The 19,937-nt window shown below is 35.3% G+C and overlaps 1 protein-coding gene across 2 annotated transcripts in view; it reads right to left on the reverse strand.

Annotated features, from left to right (window-relative positions):
• LOC128025739 (ras-related protein Rab-26-like) overlaps positions 1-19,064 on the reverse strand; it is a 48,788-nt gene extending 29,724 nt beyond the window's left edge. For both annotated transcript variants that reach the window (XM_052612277.1, XM_052612278.1), the window contains exon 1: positions 18,948-19,064. In XM_052612277.1, the coding sequence (XP_052468237.1) occupies positions 18,948-19,055 (108 nt within the window). In that variant the 5' untranslated portion in view covers positions 19,056-19,064. The remainder of the gene's footprint in view (positions 1-18,947) is intronic.
• Between the last annotated feature and the right edge of the window lie 873 nt (positions 19,065-19,937).

Below are 19,937 nucleotides of genomic sequence, written 5' to 3' on the forward strand. Positions count from 1 at the left end.
GAAGAATTGATTCAGTAAACGATTCATTTGAATCATCACTCAAAATCATGTTTGGGATTGGTAAGATTTATTTATTTATTATTTTTTTTTTTAATCTCTCATGTTTACCAAGGCTGCATTAATTTTTTTATTTTTTTAATTCAATATATTCATTATGAATATTTCAAATTAACATATGTTTTCCATATGTTTTACCTCTTTATCTGCAATGGCAAAGCTGAATTGTCAGCGGCTATTATTCCATTCTTCTAATTCCGTATTTTCTAATAATATTACCAAGGGGCAACATGTATATTGAAAATAGAAGGGGACCTAGGACGGATCCTTGTGGCACTGCATATTTTACTGATGATAAATGAGATGACTCCCCATTTAAGTAAACACAATGGTAGCGATCGGACAGGTAGGATCTAAACCATCTTAGAGCCTGCCCTTGAATACCTGTATAGTTTTGTAATCGATCTATGAGTATGTCATGATCTATGGTGTCGAACGCAGCACTAAGATCAAGTAAAACTAGAAATGAGATGCAGCCTTGATCTAACGCAAGAAGCAGCTTTTTTTTCATCTATTTACATCATCGCTGCATGTCATTTACATCATATGAACATGAAAATGCACTGATTTTTTTTTTTAAAACATGACATTGTTTTATGAATGCCTAGCATTTTCATAAAAAAAACAAAAACAAAAACATTGTAGTTATTTCACATTCACAAAATTATTTATCTATAGTTAATTTTCAAAATGATATATTTGTAACGCCAAGCCAGCAGAGGGAGCCCTCGCCCGAGTACTGACCGTGCTCCACTCCCTTTGCTTCTTCTGCTTTCACTTCCATATAAATTCAGACATGTTCATGTGCAGATCGCGAAAGTATTGCCAGTTCATCTGCCTTACCAAGCATTATTCTACCACTGTTCCTGATTGGATACCTGTGTATGATCTTGTCTGACCTCTTGACCCACAGTATCTGTACTCCGCCCCTTTTGTTCTGACGCCTGATAGGACTGATGTTTGTGTTTGGACTCATTGCCTGCCGCTCCACTATTGTCTGGCTCTGCTTTCATCTCTGGTTTTGACACTCTGCCTGTTTATCGACATCTGTTTAAAGTCTTGACCTTTAATAAACTTCCACTCATGGATTCTAACCAAACTCCAGCATCTCTGTTGCAGAATATTTCGCCTCCTATGAATCCTGCGGAAGTGTTGAATCTCCAAGAAGCATTCTCATACCAAACGGAAATGCTCCAGAAGTATCAGGAACAACTGACCAAGCTGCAGACCGTCAAAGAACACCTGATGCACTACATCCGCCCACTCCTAAGACCGTAAGTTTCGCTCTCCCTGGGAAAGTTGACGGTACCGCTGAGCAATGCAAGGCCTTCGATTGCCAAGTTAATCTGGATAACCAAGAAGAGAGATTTGAATCAGAAGGCAAAAGGTGTGCTTTCATCATGACACTGTTGACGTGCAGAGCAATCGACTGGGCAGAAGCCATTTGGGACTCGGACTCATGCTTGAGGAATTCAGTGACGTACTTCATTCATCAACACCGTGAAGTGTTTGAATATCCTCATAGCGGAAAGGACGTTTTGACACAGCTCATCAACCGTACACAAGGTAATTCCTCCGCTGCTGAGTTTGCCATTGAATTCAGAACGCTCGCTGCACAGAGTGGATGGAATGATGTCGCTTTAAAAGCTATGATTCATAAAAGTCTCAACTGCGATCTTCAGCCAGAACTTGCACGCAAGGGTGAGGAGTCCTCCTTCTCCGGGTGAATCAGGCCACCGCTGTTTACAATGCCCTCAACAAGCTTCAAAACAATCCCCGGGTAAATATTGAACATTTTGCTCTTTTAAGCAACAAGTCATTCACACTCCCTGTTGGCTTAAGAATTGATAGTCTCTCTCTTGACCTCACAGCGAAGATTGACTCTGGACCCACCCTCAATCTTATCCACCAGGACATCTTGACCAATATCAAATCCCTACACAAATGTGCACCCCATCTATCCAAGTCAAGGCTCTCATAAGGTGAATTGATTGGAAAAGGCATCACTCACTTCCTCTACTACGACCCTGAACTCTCATGGCATCAAGGTGAATTGACATGCTGGTTATCTTTTGGTATGAGTCACTGCAAAACCCCAATCATGTCTCGCAACCAGAGTGGAAAGCCCTGAGACACACATGAAAGTTAATATTCCCCATTGCTATCAAGATCTCTCTGATGTATTCAGCAAGGTGAAAACCACACAACTTCTACCACATAGACCTTTAGACTGTGCCATTGATCTCTTGTCTAACACACAACCCCCCAAGAGTAAAGTCCAGAAACTTCCAGAAACGAAGCCATGGAGGAGCATGTGGAAGAAGCCTTGAAATCCAGTTTTGTCCGACCATCAGCCTCCCCAGCAGCTGCAGGGTCCTTCTTTGTGGAGAAGAAAGATGGTGGACTAAAACCGTGTATTGACTGTAGAGGACTGAAAAATATTAATGTTATTCTAAGTTCAGCTATCCCCTTCCGTTAGTACCATCAGAAAAGCCAACTCAGAAATGCCTAGATCTACACCACGATTGATCTTCGAAGTTCATATAATCTCATCAGAATCAAAGAAGAGGATGAATGGAAAACAGTTTTTCTCACCACTAGGGGGCACTATGAATATCAGGTAATGCCGTATGGGCTTGCCAACTCTCCCGCTGTATTCCAATCTTTCACAAATGAAACCTTCAAGGACCTTCTGAATAAATCTGTGGTTGCAAACATTGACAATATCCTAGTATTTTCCACGACCGAACACAACCACATTTCCCATGTCAGAACAGTCCTTTCTCGAATCTTAGAGAACGAATTATATGTCAAGGCAGAAAAATGTGAGTTCCATGTTAATCAAACTTCCTGGGTTACCACATCAGCTCATAGGGTGTCAAGATGAATGACCTCAAAGTTCAGGCATTCACTGAATGGCCACAACCAAGAACCACCAAGGTTCTTGGTTGCTAGGCTTTGTCAATTTCTACAGGAGGTTTATCCAAAATTATAGTATGGTTGCCTCTCAACTCACTCCTCAAGAATAAACCATCAAAACTGGTTTGGACTTCGGAAGGCAACAACGCTTTTAACACATTGAAAGAATGATTCACAACAGTCCCTACCCTGAAACATCCTTATCCGAATGAACCATTCATACTAGAGGTGGATGCCTCAGACTCGGTGCTAAACTCTCTTGGAGACAAGGACAAACAATCAAATTGTATCCATGTGCTTTCTTCTCCAGAAAACTAACGCAACTATGATGATGGAAATAAGTAACAACTCTCCATGAAAGCAGCTATCGAAGAATAGCGTCACTGGCTTAAAGGAGCTCTTCATCCCTTTCAAGTAATAACAGACCATAAGGATCTGGAATATATAACGTCTTAACCCCTGAAAAGCCAGTTGGGCATTATTCTTCACATGCTTCAACTTAACTTTACCTTATCGGCCTGGCAGCGAGAATGGAAAAGCAGACAATCTTTCTCGTCAATATGACCTCTCCACAGAGCATCACATCTCTGGTCCCATCCTACCCACCTCTATCATCCTAACCCTTAGTCTCCTGGGATATCATGGAAGAACTAAGAGAAGCACAACAAGAACCTTCATCCGCAAACACACCCCCAGGAAAGCATTATGTATCTCAAGCTTTAAGACTTCGAATCATGCAATGGGTGCACACTTCTGGTATCTGTAAACAAATTTTAGCATATTATTTATTTGCATAAATAGCAATTAAAAGCAATTTTGTGATAATAAACAAAAATTATCTACTGCCAGCAAATATATATATATGTATGTATATGTAGTGACTATGTAGTGACTGCATGTGTGTGAATGGACACTCCCATAATCAACCCTAACGACCTGCTGTGTTTGGACGCTGACAGGTGCTCCTTAATATTCATCACAAGCAAAAGCAAAAAGACACAAAAGCTGCTGGGCAGGGCCAGCTGTCACTCAAACTCTCAAAACCCTGACAAAGCAACTTCTCATGAATATTCATCAGCACACGGCTGTAAAAACTGCTCAAGAACTGATCAAATGCCTTCACCGTGCATTTCCTGATTTCCTGCTTATGCAATTAAAATAATAATTAATTTAGTATGTGAATGTATTAACGATACCATGTGGACCACTAAACGTATTTGTTGCTTTGCCATTTGCTTAATTGTTGCTTGAAAGTGTAATTGACCTTTTCAGCAGACCTTAAATGATTGATGAAATGACACGTCTCTGACGCTTTGCCTATAAACAAGCATGAGGCTCACTGTGAGCCTATGCAATCATTCGACATAAGACAGAGCTCGACAATAAACAAAGGCCTTATTGAGGAGCTGGATATGACAAACCAATCAGCAATATTTTGCATGTATTAAATTAAATGTTACATTATTTAACAAACATATCTTAAAAACTACAATGTAAAAAAATAAAATAATAATTATATATATTCACGGTGTGGTGATGGTAATTACAAGACACACCTGAACATAATGACACAATAAACATGGGACACGGAACACATGGAGGGAAAACATAATCAACATATATCAAAATATATTTTCACAAGAAAATACTATAGCCTTTCTACTTCCAAGTGTCACATTTAAGTATGTCTGTTACTTATTCTTTGTTTTTTTTTTGTTTTTTTTTGGAATTTACTAACAATTTCTGAGTGACAATTTAACCTAATTAGCTACAATAATACACAATAATGTAAATTAAATTTTGAAAATACATATGCATTTTAAATTGTACAATTACAAGGTATATTTTTGTGGTAAGGTCAGTAATGAATAAAAATCAGTTACTAACAGCAAAATAAAACAAGAATAATAAGACTTTTTAAAATATGAAACCCTAAAATTGGACAGCATTTTTGTACTTTAATACTTTCATTTAAAATGCATATCCAGCCCAATCTATAACACTAGATTTTGCAGATGCAGAGTGCCGAAGCTGAACCGATCCATGCAGTGATTACACTTTCTCACAGCGGCGCTTGAAGCATTTCTCATTAACGGAGAGAAAATTTGTAAGATTCATAAGAGTTGGTCGTTAGGTTTGTTGCACCTTTGAGTAATTAACCATTTCCTCTAAAGAGGTAATTATGTGTATCAAGGCAAATTATCACTGTATTCGTCCGCGTCTGTGAAGGCAGGAAGAGTTTCTGTTTGCGTTTTATCATATAGAGTCCAGTCTGAAATATATTGTATAACAACCCATAAACATGCATGTTAAATGACAATCCCACCTACTTCCATCTGTATGTTTAGCACGTTTAGCATGTTGCTAGCATAATATGTTTTAACATGTTTCTAGTACAATTGAACATGATAGAATGTCTTAACGTGTTGCTAACATGGCTAGCTTAAATTATTAAATGGCTAGCATGTTTTAACAAATTGCTTGCATGTTTTTACATGTTGCATGATTAAAGGGTTTGCAGTCACTTTATTCTGTTTGTGTTTTATCATAAAGTTCTGAAAGATATTCTACAACAACCCAGAAAACACAAATAAACATGCATGTCAAATAACAATCCAAACTACTTCCATCAGTATGTTTTAGTATGTTGCTAGATTAACATATTTTAACATGTTGCTGACATTTTAGAATGATATAACATGCTGCTAGTATGATTTAACACGTTGTAAGCATGCTAGAACATGATTTAGAATGCTAGCATGATTTAACAATAATATGTTTTAGCATGCTTTAACATGTTAGCATGATTGAGCACATTGCTAGCATATTTTTACATGTTGTTAGCATGAATACAGAGTTTGCGGTCAGTTGCTAAACTGAGTGTGAAGTTCACTCCATTTGTTTATGTTTTATCGAGTCCAGTCTGAAAGATGTTGTACAACAACCCAGAAAACACACATAAACATGTTAAATCAGTGTATGAAGGACTAATACTGAACTAATGAGTCAGCTTTAAATTGATGGCCGTATTTGGAGAGAAAAAGAAAAGAAAAGAAAAGAAAAGAAAAGAAAAGAAAAGAAAAGAAAAGAAAAAATGCAATGGGTCTTTCATTTTCAATTACCAGTCAGTCAAATCACTAAAGACAAAGCTGATGTTATCAAACAGACCTTGACATTAAAACTAGCTTTAGAGCAGCTGCAGCTTGCTAATCTGTCATCTCTCTCTGTGCTAAGGTGAAAGAGAGACCCTGACAGATGAATGAGAGTCCTTCTCCACGTACACATACTGTACAGCCTGAATCTCTCACACTTCTGCAATAGTACACTAATCAATGCACACAACAATTCAAAAGAGATTTGTTTAAAATTAGGGATGCATCAATATGTCGTCCAATAAAAGCAATTATCTGCAACAACAGATTGTTTTAAAACAGTCAGTGCTCAAGACCGATTTCATGCTGTCAATCAAACGAGGTGAAAAAACATCTAAAGCTCATGAATGTCTCTCGTGTAGAAGTTGCTAACATGTTGGTAACTTGAATTAACAAATTGCTAACACGTTTGTTTGTTATAACAACATATATAAACCTACACATATAGCTAACATAAATACTTTGCATAAATAATTTACATAAAACTTTACTGTAAAATGAAACGAGGGCTTCAGTATTAATAGGCCTGTGGTAATGTTGTTTAAGTGTTTTTTCGCCAAAACGGTTGTTCATATCACAGCTAATGTCACATGACGTCCCTCTTCTGCCTAAACATCTCCGAAATCATAATAATGAATGAAGGATCTCCAAGTGAGAGAAGCTTTGGATTTATCTTTTGCTTTGATGACAGCGGTTGCTATATTGTAATAAAAATAACCACAGTAACTATGGTATTCTGCCAGAAACTATGGTTACCATAAAAAACTGTGTATATGGGTGAAAACACTGAGCTACTGACCTTTATTTAGAGACAAATCAAGACAGACCCGAGACGCAAAGAGCTCTGAAATCTAGTTTCATTCATTCCCGTGTGGATTTCCAGACCCTTTTTCTTTTACAAGAGAGACAGTTACTTAAAGAACACATTGTTTGGTTTAAATGTCTAAGTACAACGTCTTCAGAAGAGTGTGTTCTCCCTCAGACCCCATCCCAATTAATCAACACCATCTGATCATTACAGGATCAGTCAATCACCGGGCCTCCCTCTCGCCCTAAAACTGCTCAAATGATGCACAGAAATAAGCTGAAGCACTGTGTTCTGATCTCTCGTCAAGCACATGCAGAGCTGAACCTCCTTTGCTGATCTTTCAGCTCGAATGACTGAAGAAAGCACTGATCACATGCGTGCTGGAGGACACCAGGGAACAGCTATCTGTGGAAATCAAGAGCTTGTCAGAACATGGAGTCTGAGGATGCGACCCACACCGGGTCAAACTACAAAGACCATTTGCACCGAGTGGCATTTTCAAAAGATGCCGACCTGCCAAAGTTTCTGCTTTCAATGCAGCAGCGGAGACTGTGAAACACATAAAAGACCTATTCATGGCATAAACTTCCAAGCAAAATCACTTTGGACACACTTTGACTGCTTTTCAGAATCTGCCAGGGCACAGAATCATGGAAATATTAGTCAACATCGAGTTAAAATGAAATGGAAATCTTTGCAGGACCATCTTTCAGCTTGTTGGCATCACAGGTCAATGGTTCTGAGTGTTACACAGAAACACAGAGAACTATCCAAACATTGAAATGCTTTTATATAACAGACACGGGTCGGGGACTCAGGAAAAAGATACATTTTAACCCTACAGTCTATTTTGACCTGGAAAAGATACATAAACATTTCTAATATATATATATATATATATATATATATATAGAGAGAGAGAGAGAGAGAGAGAGAGAGAGAGAGAGAGAGAGAGAGAGAGAGAGAGAGAGATATTATTTTATCTTTAAGCTATTTTTAAAGAGATCTGTTCATTGAAAAAAACACATTTCATGCTCGGGTCATTTTTGACCCGGGTATGTTTGGGCTATCATCAATGTAAAAAAATACTTTGGTTAAATGATCTATTAAGTTATATTAGTGTCCAAAAACATGTGTGACCCATATTCAGCCTTTTCCCAATATCTCACAAACTTTGGGGCCTGAATTTTGTTGATTGACAAGACACTGCAGCAACTTATTCATCTAAAAATTAAAACAAGTCAAATGTATTTATTTAGTTTTATTTAGTTTTTAGGCTGCTTTTATGTTTTGTTAGAAATAAATATGTAAATATTTTCACATTCAATAAAATTCAATAATGGACTTATTATATTTTATCTTAAAATGAAATCTCAGCTCGATATGCATTTAATAAAACCAAAATAAAACTGATTAAACGACACGTTTGTTATTTTCAGGGAGGGACAGTTCAACTGAAAATGAAAATCCAGTCATTGACCCATTTATAAGTTGCTCCAAACTTGTATGACTTTCTTTTGAGGGACATAAAAGCTGATATTTTAAGAAATGTCTGTGTTTGGTTTCCAACATTCTTTAAATGATCCTTTTTTATTTGTGTGTTTTCCAGAAGAAAGAAAGGTTTCCAGCATCTGTGTCAACAGTAAACCGGTTAAATTAATCTTAAGAATTATTAGCATTCAGTGGAAGGGACGAGTTTAAATAGTTGTAAATGTTTTTTTGCAATTCCACTTCTCTTACAGCTCAATTTCATGTTACATCACAGACTCACACACGCTGTCACAATATCTTTACGTCTGTGCCTGCTTCAGAGGACACAGGGTTTAAGACTGAGACGGCGGCTTTATCTTTGGCTCTGACAGCATGTCGGTTTCCAACACGCTGTCTGTCTGACGGATGACACTCGTGATAGGATTACTTCAGTCTGCAGAAGAGAGATCCAGAAATTACACAGCATATGTGAGCGGAAGTGTCAGGGTTTGTCAGTAAAGCGAGCAGTGAGGCGCACATATGCTGAAACAGATGCACACGACTGGTTAAACACCACAAGCGCTTGGTTCCTTTAGCATTAAACATCCATCAGACTCCCGCTGATCAGATCCATGTATTGCTGCGAGATGATAAAAGACAGCAGTCACACAACACTCATACTGGACAAAGACTGCTAGAGAACCACATGATCACATTTGCAATGCTGGATTACTTCAGATCTTCCTAAATGAGGATATTAAACAATTATGTCACATTTTAGTTTCCCCAATTATAATGCAAGTCAAGTATTAAAAACATATTTCAGTTTTCCATAAGTGTTTTTCAATTTTTTTCTGACTGTTGTTGTTACTTCACCTTAAAGTTACAATGTAACGGCAACTGATTTTTTATTTTCATATTATGATGTACAGCCAAGTGAAACTGATTATCAAAAAAGAAAAAAGAACAAGTGAACATTTTTCTCTAGATCTAGAAAAGTAAACTAAGGTTTTTAACATGACGTGTTCATTGTAAGATCAATAACATGCAATTTCAAACAGAATTGAACAGGACTTCATTAACATAAAACATAACATTTATTCATCTTTTATATAACACATAGAATAGATATATAATATATTTTTTTAAAAATGGCTATTTTTTATTTAAACTATTTTCACTCAGAAATTTCTAGCAAATTTCACAAACAAACAGCAAGTAAAATTGAAAGAAATATGAATTTTTGAGGTAAAAAGACTGAAATAGTTCAGTTCTTCAGTAGTCATTATTAACAACTTTCTGCACCAACAACCATTTTTTACAGTGTAATAATACACTATAATACCATACCGCAATACTACATCAAAACAAATAAATGCAACCTTTTTGCAAATATATAAAAAGTTATAGAAAATTGTGGATTAAAACAAAAAGGTAATTGTGACTTTTCTCAATCTCAAATTTTTGTCTTTTTTCTCAGTTATCAGAAAATTATTCTGTGGTGAAAAAAATATATAAAAATAAAACTGAATTTCCGGATGTAAACTCAGAATTGTGAGATATAAACTGCCAATTACATTCATTTATTAATTTATTTTTTAATCTGTGGCAGAAATAGTCTTCCATATACAGCGGTACCCCAAAAGAAAATCAGCTTTTTATTTAGTCTTGTCTCATAAATCTAAAGAATAAGTCATAAATCTCAATATACATATAACTAATAAATCTCCAAACGGTGTTCCCAATTGCTGAACTTCTGTTCAAGCAGCTTTACAAGATTCCTGCACAGGTGCTGATGAAACGACACACACACACACACACACACACACACACACCATCTGGGCTCGTCCCGTAGAGAGATCCGCTGAAGAGCCCTCATTAGCTCCAATAAAGATCAACAGAGCTGCTATCAGACACAAACCTGGGACATTCCCTCACCGTCTGCTGGAAAACCTTCAAAGTCCTGGTTTTATTTCACTGACGCAAACATTCTGAAAACGGAAAATATTTATAACCGGTGAAACAAATGTGTTTAAAAGGTTATTAGGTATTGCTGTCTGAACTCATTTCCAGCAGCGCTGCTTTCTAAAGCCGAGGTCTGTGTTTGATCTGAACGTTAATGTCGCTCTGATTTACTCTGCTTTAGAGAGAGCCACACGCAAACACGCTAAAAACATGCAAAACACCCCCACATTCACAGACTATACAGCACGCTCCACAGGTCAGAGACACTCGGACAATTAGCCAAAACATGAAAATGAACAGTGTACATAATCATTGATCATTCACATAGTAACCTAAACTGGAATTAAAATTATAACACCCCCAAAAAAATATTTATATAAAATATATTTTTTTTTTTTTGTTTATTTAAGATTTATTTCAGACAGATGCAGTTGTAACCATCAAAATAACCTTTTGTTGTTGTTACAAACATGTGAAATTGGAGACAATAGCTCAGAAGAACGAGAGGCATGTTTTCTCGGTGTGAATAAGCACCATATTGTTTCTCCAGGTGATTCTGTCCAGTCACCGAAGGCAGTTAGTGCTTCTGGAGCTGGAGGACTGATAACTGAATGATTTACTGTCTAAACAACACTTTAGCAATACTTAATGAGCATTTAGAGATCTCTAGGCATTGCAGAAGTCATATTAAAAAACCAACAGCGCATCAGCACATCTAAAATAAACAGTTTTGTGGTTATGGAGCAGAAATGTTTACTAGACTCAAGGGCAGCGCGCAGATCTGCTGCAATAAACACTGCGGGGACTCATTCAACTTTAAACTAAAACACATTGTGCCGGGAACCATCAGCCAAACCTGTTACAATCAGGCAGATTTGAGGTTTTACAGGAAGGCAAAACAAACATTAAAACTACAACATTTACTGTGGCATCTACAGTACATTGTATCAAATGAATATACTGCATCAAGACAACAGCCCAATCATAAAGATTTTATAACATATTTCACTGGATGGAACCAAACAAATTAATTGATAGAAGCATGAAACTGTATTTCAATTTATTTATCCATTTATTTAATTATTTCCGCAGTTATGTATTTATTTATGCATTAATTCAGTTATGCATGTATGCATTTATGCTTTTATTTTATTTTAGTTTTTTTTATATTTTTTTAATTTACTTATGCATTTCTGTATTTGTTTGTGTATTTATTGTGGACATATTTTTATGCATTTATGTATTCATGCATTCATGTATGCATTGATTTATGCATTTATGCATGCATTTATCTATGTGTGTATTCATGCATTAATTGTTGCATTTGTGCATTCGTGTATGTATGCATTCAAGTATGTATACATGTATTTATTTATTTATTTATTTGTGGATTTATTTATTTATGCATTTATGTATTTGTTTGTGTATTTATTGTGGAAGTATTTTATGCATTTATGCATTCATGCATGCATTTATTTATGCATTTATTTATGTATTTATACATGCATTAATTGTTGCATTTATGCATTCGTGTATGTATGCATTCAAGTGAGGTCACAACCGCTCCATATTCTCAGATCTTACAGAGGAAACAAAAACTGTGTGATTTTCAATCTCAGATTTTGTACTGATTCTTCACGGGTGAAAAAATTTAAATACAAAGACAGCATTTCTTTGAATGTTTTGGACAAAAGATTTACTAATAGACATTATTTCCAATTCTTCTTTTATTTACCCCATAGTTATTTGCAAATGTACCATTATAACAGCAACATATTTCTCAAGTTTCTTATCGCCACAGTGCTTCTTGTAAGTGTGTAACATCATATTCTGCAATAAACTCTGACTGGGAATAATAGACAGGAGATACTAGACAAAAGCCGAATGTAGAAAGTCATTTTGTTGGGAGGTTTGAGCCAGATGAGAATAAAGAAAGGACAGAAAATAGTACAGCCTGCATTATGATGAGTCAAGGTCATGTATGTTGAAGAAATATAAGAATATCACTACATATAGGAGTATAAAGCTTTGATTGTGTGCTGTAGTAACTCCATCTATTCCTCTGTATATAAGGCTCCTCTGTGAGTGTGTAATCGTGTGTTTGTCCACGTGGGATTGCGTGTGTATTCCTGCAGATCAATAGTCTGTGAAAGCATTTGGAGATGTTTTCAGACAGGCACGAGGAGGACGTGCATTCTTAGTCCCAGCGGGGAAAAAAGGAGAGTTTCTGCAGTCTGTCAGACAATGACCAGCCTCAAAAACAGAGCGAAAGGACTAACAAAACACTTACATATATCATATATAATGGACTACTACATGCATTTCTCATATTCCCTCTTTCCATCTTTGCGTCCTTCACTGCAGGAGTGTTTCTAAAGCAGAGAAATGCAATAGAGCAGATACAAAACGACAGAAAAATGATCTGTTGAAATGATCTGTGTTCTCATAATTCAGTAATGTTTTTCTGTTCAGGCAACTGACAGCTTTTACAGCGTTATCATGTCTTTCTCTGACGGAAACCAATGCAAAATAAGACAGCTAACTATAATACTCCTTCACTTACATAAAAAAAGATTCCTGCAATTAAGTGTTTAGATTGCAATTATGTTAAGAGGCAATGCACAACTAATTTTAGTCTACAAGACATCAGTCTGATTATTTATAACATGTTTTTTCTGAAATAAATTAATGCTTTTATTCATCAAGGACTCATTAAATTGACCAAAAGTGACAGAAAAGATATTTATAATGTGACAAAGATTTCTATTTCAAATAAATGCTGTCCTATTCATCGAAGAATCCTAAAAAATTTGTTTCCACAGAAATATCTGGCAGCACAACTGCTTTTGAACACTGAAAATAATCAGAAATGTTTTTTGAATATATATATATAGTCACCAATGCACAATGGCTTTTAGTTAATTAAAAGCATGCATGCAAGTAATCTGGAGTCTCACGAGTGATTGGTGCAAAGAGGAACTGGATTGGACTTCATATTTCACGTTTTATGCATCCAGGCACAGAGGAAAAATAGCCTAATTTTCTCTGCCAGTGGTGCAAGCAATCAGAAAGCACAATTTCAGTACAGCAAGCATCTTGATAAGTATAAGCCACGAAACACAAGCCGTGACTCGGGACTCTCAAATGCAATCGAGTGGTGTGAAGCGCTCTGGTATTTCAGCAGATGCAACACTGAAAGCGTACTACACCTACAGCTCTGCTCTGAGTGCGTTTATGAATACATCGAGCTGGAGATCACACCGGGCTCATGTGTGCAGATTAAATCAACTAAAGGGCAGGACTATCAGTCATTCAGGACAGACAGGGAATTTAAAACGCTGCATGAAAAGCTACACACATTATAGCTCTCCTCCAGAACTTTTAAAGCTGTACATTACATGTTCTTTAATGACCGATTTCTGAACGGTGCACAAGTGAAGCTCCTGAGAGACTCGACTCACAACAAGAGAAATGAGATTCTGTAAAGACCATTAATATAAATGACTTCTCAATGCTTAAAATATGGACAAAGGTGAGTCTATGATGCCTTAAATGCTGCCTCTGTTGCCATTTACATTACATTGAATGTTAGATTAAATATAATCTTGCACAGACAAGCAGTTATATCAGCTTGGTCAAGTTTTAAGGTTTTATTTTTCAAACAATGTGTCCCGCTAACAGGGAATGTTTTCAGAAAGTTCTGCAAAGGTTCTGAAGTTATGAACATGAACGTTCATGCAGCAACGTTAATAGAACGTTCATTCCAAGTTACTCGTTCAAAAATATTATTTACACATTGTTCATGCAATATTTTATATTCATGTTTATAAATGTTTATACAAGTTTATACTTATTGGTATGGTTCAGAGCAGTGTTATTAAAATTAACTAAAACTAAAAAAACATCCAAAAATAATAATAAAAACATTTTTTTAAATAATATGAATGTTTAACTAAATAAAAGTACAAATAAACTAACTAATAAAACTAATAAACGAATAAACTAATACAAATTACAAGAATACAATACAATTACTAAAATTTAAATAAAAAACTGAAAATAAAATTTAATTTAAAATATTACACCAACTATAAAAGTATCTCAATGATACCAAAAAATTGGCTCAGAGAACAAAGCGACATTCCCAAATAAAAAAAATTTGGTAACACTTTAGTATAGGGTCCAATTCACACTAATAACTAGTTGCTTATTAGCATGTTTATTATTAACATATTGGCTGTTTATTAGTGCTTGTAAAGTACATATAATGCATGACATCCATAATCCTACCCAATACCCTAAACTTAACAACTACCTTATAAACTATTAATAAGCAGCAAATAAGGAGTTAATTGAGGCAAAAGTCATAGTTAATGGTTAGTTATTAGTGAGAATTGGACCCTAAAATAAAGTGTGACCGAAAATTCAAACTAAACACTCCCTCAATGTGTTCAGTCACACTTTAATTTAAGGTTCAGTTTGCGCTATTAACAAACAAATAACTAAGACTTTTGCCTCAATAAACACCTAAATAGAGATGTAGAATATGTGCTTTATAAGGACTAATAAAGCCCAGATAAAGTGAGTTGCAGTAGTCCAACCTTGAAGTTATAAACGCACAAATTACTGTTTGAAGGCCCTTCATGGAAAGCATCCTCTTGATTCTAGCAATTGATCTTAATTGAAAGAAACTACTTTTCACAACAGCACTTATCTGCTTATTTGATGACAGAGGGCCAAGCTGCTTGGCAATGCACAGTTGTTGGACCAAAAACCATTATTTCCGTTTTATCCTTATTCAACTGTAAAACTAAATCAAGTCCATCCAGCATTTAAATTCCTGAAGACATGCAAACAGATTAGACACAGAACAGTTCTTGTTTTTAACAGAAAAATAAAGTTGAGTGTCGTCGGCAAAGAAATAATATGATCAAATAAAGGAGAAAAGGAGAGGACCCAAAATAGAGCCCTGAGGAACGCCATTGGAGATTTGAGCCCGAGATGAGAAACAATTCCCACAATTCACAGAAAAAGATACGTTCTTAAGGTAAGAAGCAAACCAGTTCAGCACAGATCCCTGGAAACCAGCTACCTGATCAAGTCTTTGAAGAACGATGTCATGATCTATTGTATCAAATGCTGCACTTAAATCAAGCATGATTAGGATGCAGCAAGAGCCAGAGTCAAGGGAAAGTAAAATATCATTCTTCAAGAGGGAAGAATTAATACCATGAAATTCTCTAAACCCAAACTGAAATGTGTCAAAAAATATTAAAAGTACATAAGTAAGATCAGATCTGAGAATAAACAACTTTTTCCAAAACTTTTGAGATTAAAGAGCATTTAGAAATGGGTTTATAGTTATTTAGGTCATGCTGATTATTAAACAGTTTACATTTTTAAACAGTGGTTGGACTATAGCATGTTTAAAAGAAGCTTGTACAATTCCATTTGTAAAGGATATATTGATATTAGCAGTAATAACTTGACTTAAGGCTGGAAAAGCCTCTTTAAAAATCTGAGAAGTCAGGACATCCGAGTGACAAAATGAGGGATTCATACTAAGAATAATATCATAAAGTTGTGAAGGGGACACAGGTCGGAAAAGATATCGGGAGCTCTGATGAAAAGCCATTTCTAAACCGTTCACAAAAATCAGTGGAGAATTCTAATGAAGCACTTGGAGCAGGATTTAAAAAGACAACAACTGTGTTTAAAAAAAGGTATCAACAGCCCATGTGCATTTTGTGCAATTTAATCTGACATGTATTTCCTCTGAGCTTACTTTGCACCAGTACTCTGATACTGTTTAAGACATTGTCTGAAAATTGTTTAAGACATTGTCTGAAAAAAAAAAAAAAAGATATCTGAAGTTTATCTATCTTCAAACTCGCACGCCTACACTCTTGTCTTATGTCATGAATGGGCTTCTGAAGCCATGGCTGTATTTTTTTTTTTTTTTCATTGACAGTAGAGAAATCAAAATATCTATAATAATGAGGAGAGTCATAGGATTTAAGAAGAGTTCAAGGCAATACAGAGTCAAAAGTTGAACTAGTTAAGATTAACTAGTTGTTTATTAGCATGCATATTACTTGGCTGTTTATTAGCAATTATAAAGCACATATTAATGCATTATTTTGCATGCTCATATTGTAGATATCTTAATCCTACCCCATAACTAAACTTAATAACTACCTAACTATTCATAAGCAGCAAAAAAAAAAAATAGTTTATTGTCGTAAAAGTTGTAGTTAATAGAGAGAATTGGACCCCAAACTAAAGTTTGACAAAAGTTTTTAAAACTGGAAGTTTTGAACTCTAAGAAAACAAACATATTTGTATTTTGTACATATTATATTTGCTAGGCGTTCCATGCTCTTTTACATTCACAGTTCTGTTCCTCTGTTTCCTTTACGATCAAAAACTGACCGTCAACATTATTTTCTGTAATAATCAACAGCATGCCACAGATATTGTCGATCAATAACTAAGATGAAGACTTTATTACGGTCACTTTTTAGTCCGGCAGACTATTATACACTGGGAAGATGTGTATGTAAAATCAATTTACTATTAACTCCAAAGACAGAAAGAGCACAAGTGACACATCAACAGCTTCTTTTCATTCCACATTCAGCAGCTATAATATTACTGTCCTGAATGTTTTGCTAATGCATTAAAATTCATAAAGATCTGTCAGACTGCATTCGCATATTTCATTAATGCTTCAAGTTCATTTATTTAACAAAGTCATGTAATATGCAGAATAATGTATAGTTAGTTAGGACAAGTACAAATTCTGAGAGCAACATTTAGCTTGATTCAAAGACAATGAAATGGAGTGTGTGAGAGGATAACAGGGATTACAGAAGAAACGGCTCAATTACAGCACAAAGTCTCTCCTCTGTATCACTGCATAGAGAGCACAGCCTCACAAACACTGCTTCTGTCAATCCGACAAGTCAATTACTGCTTCAAACAATGGCAAACTGGTGTTTCGGGACTACAGATTTAGACAGGAGAGTTTGGGAAACCTTATAATGCATTCAGGTCAATTTTGACCTAGAAGAGATGCATGAAAATTTCTAAAACAAATACATAGTTTTTAGTAAGGGAAGAAAACTTTTTTTCAGATTTTATACAATATTTTCTGAAGTGATATGACTTTTTAAAAAAGAAAATGTTACATGTTTTGTTTTCGGGTCATTTTGACCCGGATATGTATGGAGTCCCATAAGGGGTCAAAAAATGCTTTTTTTTTAAATTATCTATGAAGTTATAATAGTCTCAAAAACATTCGTAAACTCTATTCAGCTTTCTCATCATATCTTACACACTTTTGGGAATGAATTTTATGCAAGTGAAATTAATTAATTTAGTTTGAAAACTTTTAAGAGTAATATTTATGTTGTTTCGTTAGAATTTTTTTATTTATTATTACTTACATTCTTTATACAAACCTACATACTGGACTGTTTTTGATCATGAGTTATAAATTTAAAGGAATTTAATTTCCATTTATTATATAATAAGTTTGTATAAATTTCATATTACAATATATTCATATATATATATATATATATATATATATATATATATATATATATATAATCAGTTATTGCTTTAAGTGTGGTTCATGTGTATTTCTCAAATAACTTCTTATTTTAATTTATAAAAAAGGGATAGATGCAGTAATACCATAGTACACATTTTCCCACATTAATTCATTATTGAGAAGTTGCTTATCAGATACAGTATGGTTTTAGTTGAAAAACACGTATGTCTTACAAAATAAGAATTATGTGAAATGCAAATAGAGTACACAGACTTTGAATGCATTATGAGAATTAAATTATTTAAAGATAGAGAGTGGGGATATGATTGAAAGAACAGCTCAATAGCATATAACTATTGATTAAAAAACGTAAAAGCTTATGAAATACAAAAAGATCTGTAAACTCCAGTCACTGTCCATCTATAGTGAATCCTTTATAGAAACCCTTTCAGATTTTCATTGACCAAAGCAGTCCGAAAACAAAGACACTTTGTCATGTCCTGTGGATTCGTTCACGTAAATGATAAAGCACTGGGTTTGTGAAAAGCTTTCTTTGCCTTTGGCTGTACTGAAGTAATGGAAGAGCTGAAATGATGCACAGCGGTCTCAGGAACGCCAAATCATTCATCAGTCCGCGTCGTCTGTCTGTAGTGCTCTTAACAATTGTTCTGAAAATAAAAGCCCTGAGGAGCTTCGAGAGATAATGACGGTTTCTTCTTATTGATATAAAAGAAACGAGACACAGAATTGGTCTATTTTATTGCCAGATGTAACATCTTATGGTTTTGCTGCTCCATTGTAGCTAAGCACAAGCCTTTTAGTGCTCATAAGGACTAAAGAACTGTCTGCCCCATCATTTCATGTTATTAACCAATTGATTTTTACTTAAATGAGTCCTATTCGACAGTGCATTGTTATAATACTCAACTTTCAGTTATGTATTTCAATGCAATCCTCTGATGCATTAGAAAAAAAAGTGTATGTGCATTAATGCATGTATTTCTTATTGTGTACTCACTCTGAAGTCTATACCGACGGTTGAGATGAAGCTCCCAGCTAGAAACGCTCCATCTTTAAAGCGAACCAGCAGACAGGTTTTCCCCACCCCAGAGTCACCAACCAGCATCACCTGGAGAGAACGACATGTGAAAGATGGAGCAGAACACAATCTATCCCATCATCATCTATTCTCTCGTTTCCCCTGCCTCTTATTCACTCTATTAAGATACAAACAACTTCTCATCTTTCCATCAGTGCTTTAAGCAAACTACAGGATGTCTCTGTAAAAAGACTTTTTAAAGGCAGGAATATCGGAGCGGGAAGAGAGGGTTTGCTGGCAGAGAGATGAGATTAGGACAAAACTACACATTTAGTACACTAAACCAGTGACCTAAACAGTTCAGCTTAAACGTGCAAAGCTCGAAACATCTTAATATACAGAATGTGGCTGGAGAAATCAGAATACTTCAGTGCAGAATGTAAGTAAGTGAGCACACTTGTGTCAGGCTGGATAACCCAGTTGCTGTGCTCCAGTTTATCTGTATTGACACAGCTGTTCAATTAGAGCACACGCTTAACTTCACTCAAACAGAGCGTGTAATTCTCATCCATATGGGGCGGCTGGATAGCATTGCGTTGTGTTTAAATACTGCTGTAGCACAAATAACAGCCACAAACTAGTGAAGCTGCACACAATCATCAGAGCTATGAAATATAAAATGTATAACACAGTTGTCATGTTTATGCTGGCAAACTATTTATGCTCACATCCATACAGATGTATGGCAAGCCATTTTCCCCTTTAAAGCGTAATAGTAAAAACTTACTATCATCTACTGTAAATGTTATTAGTACTTATCTTTCAATATTATTAAGTAATCTAATGGTAATTAGTGTATATTCAACAACTGGAGCCTAGCTAGGAATGGAATATGTAATTTTGTCTTAAATGGTTAGTGAAATTCAAATATTCTAGTAATCACTATAATCAGTAAATAAAGAGAATACT

This window comes from Carassius gibelio, chromosome A12, assembly GCF_023724105.1.
Source record: "Carassius gibelio isolate Cgi1373 ecotype wild population from Czech Republic chromosome A12, carGib1.2-hapl.c, whole genome shotgun sequence".
Classification (NCBI taxonomy): Eukaryota; Metazoa; Chordata; class Actinopteri; order Cypriniformes; family Cyprinidae; genus Carassius; species Carassius gibelio.